This window comes from Colobus angolensis, unplaced genomic scaffold (assembly GCF_000951035.1).
Source record: "Colobus angolensis palliatus isolate OR3802 unplaced genomic scaffold, Cang.pa_1.0 Scaffold144, whole genome shotgun sequence".
In the NCBI taxonomy this organism is placed as follows: Eukaryota; Metazoa; Chordata; class Mammalia; order Primates; family Cercopithecidae; genus Colobus; species Colobus angolensis.
Window position 1 is genome coordinate 1,148,125 of NW_012114533.1, and position 4,102 is coordinate 1,152,226.

General features: G+C 39.8%; 1 protein-coding gene across 1 annotated transcript in view; it reads left to right on the forward strand.

The window, feature by feature from the left end:
* Positions 1-4,102, forward strand: part of LOC105507115 (chromosome unknown open reading frame, human C10orf76) — a 218,950-nt gene that overhangs the window by 5,859 nt on the left and 208,989 nt on the right. Inside the window, exons 2-3 of the mRNA XM_011935493.1 lie at positions 752-808; positions 919-1,065. Of these exons, the coding sequence (XP_011790883.1) occupies positions 752-808; positions 919-1,065 (204 nt within the window). The remainder of the gene's footprint in view (positions 1-751; positions 809-918; positions 1,066-4,102) is intronic.

The window sequence follows — 4,102 nt, forward strand, 5'->3', positions numbered from 1 at the left end:
AGAGATGGGGTTTCACCGTGTTAGCCAGCATGGTCTCGATCTCCTGACCTCGTGATCCACCCGTCTCGGCCTCCCAAAGTGCTGGGATTATAGGCTTGAGCCACCGCGCCCAGCCGAAATTTTGGATTTTAGCATGATAATTTTGCTTACTCTTTGGATCAATTTAAATTAAGAAATTTAGAACACATTAAAAGCTCTGTACAGAAGACTAAATGCGTATGAAGGGCAAGTAGAAGCAGTCAACACAGCATGGTGTAAAAACCACCGCAGTATTACTGAAGTGATCTGAATTCTGGCTCCTGCACTTGTGTAAGTCACTTAACTTTGTGGACTCTTTTCCTAAAATGGGAGGACAGTGATAATATCTATCCTTCCTGGCTCACTGGATTGTATTTCACATATGTGAATAGGTTTGAAAACAACACTGTACCAATGCACGGGAGACATGTTGTGATGTGACTAACTTATTCTGATGTTTATGTTCATTTCTTGCTAGAAGATAAATATTTTAGGGAAGTTCTTTGAGCTATTATTTAACTTTTGGTGCAGAGAATATATATCCATGCACAGAGTTTTCCACTTGGGAAAGAAAACATGAAGAGATATTCTTTTTCTTTTTCCCCTTCTAGCAGTTTAGAATGACCAAGAATTTTCAAAGTTAATTTTGAAAACTAAGGTTGACTATATATAGTATTCTTAATGCTTTTGGTGTTAGCTGGGAAGGCCGAATGTGCTTATCTTCTGGTTTCAGACAGAGGACCCCAGTAAGTGCAGTCCTCGGTTTTGGGAGGAGCTCTTTCTCATGAAGGTAAGAGTTGGTGGCATCTGTGGAATTTCCTGGTAACTAAAATTGCCTTCTCATGTGTTCTAGGCACTACACTAAAAATGCATTCTGCCCCTTATTTGTTTCCTTGGCAGGTGAATTTAGAGTACCTAGAAGGCAAGCTGGAATCTCTTGATGGTGAGGAGTTGATGAAGATCAAGGACAATATTAATTGTCTATTCCAACACTGCATCCAGGCTCTGGGAGAGGAGCATCCAATTCGAGTTGTCAATGCATTGCAGGTACAAGGCTGGGAGACTGGGGAAGTCTTGTTTAACAGGAGAAAGGAATTGTAACACATCTGTTGGAACTGAGGAACCTAGAGTTGCTCTGAGGTATGAGGTTTTCTTTCTTATTTCTCTAAGTTACCAAATATTTATGCCATATTTGTTTAGCCATCTATTTATACAAATTGACACTTAGGAATAATCTTATCCATTTGTATAATTTGATCTAATGCTAAAGTAGATTGTTAGAATTCTTTTTTTTACTTGAGAAAGGGAAGAAATAGAGAGGAAGCTGAGGCAAGAATGATTAGTCTTTATCAAAAATCAGAAGATGGCTGGGCATGGTGGCTCACGCTTATAATCCCAGCATTTTGTAGGGCTGAGACGGGTTCACCTGAGGTCAGGAGTTCGAGACCAGCCTGGCCAACATGGTGAAACCCCACAGAAATAAATAAATTAGCTGGGCATGGTGGTGGGTGCCTGTAATCCCAGCTATTCAGGAGGTTGAGGCAGGAGAATCACTTGAACCCAGGAGGCGGAGGTTGCAGTGAGCCGAGATTGTGCCCTTCACACCAGTCAGAATGCCCACTGTTATTTAAAAGTTAAAAAAAAAAAAAAAAAAAGATTTTGAAAGGGTTCTGGAAACTGTTCTTTATGTTACGTGATAATCATAAGATTCATTCAACAACTATTTCTTGAATAATGTTATGTGCCAGGCCTTGGGCTGGGTGATGGAGATATACTACAGACTTCTTGAGGAAAGAGACTTTGAGAGTTTCATTCAGTAGTTTGTTTCCAGTGACTAGAATGTTCCTTGTGCACAGAGAGCAGTGCTTAGCAAATAGTACTCTAGAAGTAGGTTCTTAATGAATGGTGACAAAGTTTCTAAAATTTAGTCTAGTAAGTTTAGTATAGCCTAGATTGAGAGTACTTAGGGCAGTGATTGACAGGTTTAGAATATGAAGAATCCATGATGGGTTAAATAAGTTTATTGGAACTTGTGAGAGATTGGGTTTAAGTTTCTAACTTACGAGTTAGATCACTTTGCGAGCCCCAGTTTGCTCATCTGTAGAATTGCAATAATAATTACCGCTTGAGTTGATGTCCCAGAAAGATGGACCATGTTTATTCTATAGCTTCGTTAACCTTTGGCACAATAAGTTCCACATTTTAAGTTGTAGTGTAGGGGCTCAATGAAATTGTAATTCCAGTAATTACATAATTGCAGTACTCATTGTGTGGGCATGAATTGTAAACTGTTTTATTTCAGTGGAAATAAGTTGACATTAAGCCACTTAGTGACCCATAAAATATTGTACATTGTTATAATAGCTAATACTTACTGAGCTCTACCAAAGTTCCAGGGACTAAGTACTTTACAGTATTATTTCACATAGGCCTCATAATGCTCCTACAAGATGGATGCTATTATTATCATTCCTACTTTACAGATGAGAAAACTGAGCCACTGGAAAGTTAACTAATGTGTGTGTCTAGGTTCTCACAGCTAGTAAGTAAGTAGTGGATGAGGATTATGAAGATTTTAAGATTTGAAGCAATTGGCTATTATATAGGGACTTAACTGTTGTAGTTATTAAAAATAATTATAAAAACTGTCAGCTAGGCGTGGTGGCTCACGCCTGTAATCCCAACACTTTGGGAGGCTGAGGAAGGTGGATCACTTGAGGTCAGGAGTTCAAGACCAGCCTGGCCAACATAGTGAAACCCTGTCTCTATTTAAAAACTACAGAAATTAGCTGGGCGTGGTGGTGAATATCTGTGACCCCACCTAATAGGAAAACTGAGGCATGAGAATCACTCGAACCCAGGAGGTGGAGGTTGCAGTGAGCCAAGATTGCAACACTGGACTCTAGCCAGGGTGACAGAGTCAGACTCCACCAAAAAAAAAAAAAAAAAAAAGGATTCTTTCTTTGTTATGCAAGCTGGGTGTATATAACTCCTGATTTAGTGAGCTTTGGGGATAGGAAGTGCTAGTTCCATGAATTCCCTGAGTTTCATTTGTAGACAATACAATGATATTATAGAAGTGTTAGGGTCAAACTGTGACCCCTGCTAGGAAGCAGGACTTGAGAGAAAGTGATAGATAGAATCCATTATCTATCACTGGGTGGCTGGGTGTGGTAGCTCACACCTGTAGTCCCAGCTATCCTGGGAGGCTGAGGTGCATGGATTGCTTGAGGCCAGGAGTTTGAGACCATCTCTGGCAACATATCGAGATCCTCATCTCTAACAACAAAATTAGGTGGGTGTAGTAGTATGCATCTATAGTTCCAGCTAGTACCAGCTACTCCTAGCTACTATAGGAGGCTGAGGTGAGAGGATCCCTTGAGCACAGGAGTTCAAGGCAGCAGCTAGCTATAATTGCACCATTGCACCCAGCCTGGGTGACAGAGTGAGAACTTGTCTCTAAAATAAGTAAATAAATAATATTTTATTTATTTATTTATTTATTTATTTAGGACCAATAATTAATTTTAAAAAAAGAATTCACTAAATGAGGACATTGTGAGAAGGCCAGAGATACTGCTTCTTTATGCCATTCTCAATTAAAAATCCAGAAGAAGCTAGGCGTGGTGACTCACACCTGTAATCCCAGCAGTTTGTGAGGCCAAGGGGGGCAGATCACATGAGGTCAGGTGTTTGAGACCAGCCTGGCCAAGATGGTGAAACCCCATCTCTACTAAAAATGCAAAAATTAGCTAGGTGTGGTGATACATGCCTGTAATCCCAGCTATTTATGTGAGTCTGAGGCAGGAGAATTGCTTGCACCCAGGAGGCAGAGATTGCAGTGAGCTGAGATCATGCCATTGCACTCCAGCCTGGGTGACAGAGCAAGACTCCATCTCAAAAAAAAAAACAAAAGGAAAACAAAATCCAGAAGAGATTATTAATATTTTATTATTAGATCAGGACTTAACTACTGATGACATTAGTTACTGGTAGTAATTTTATGCTGTTTTATTTTAATTAATTAATCAATTATTTATTCATTTATTTTGAGATGGTGTCTTGCTCTGTTGCCCAGGCTGGA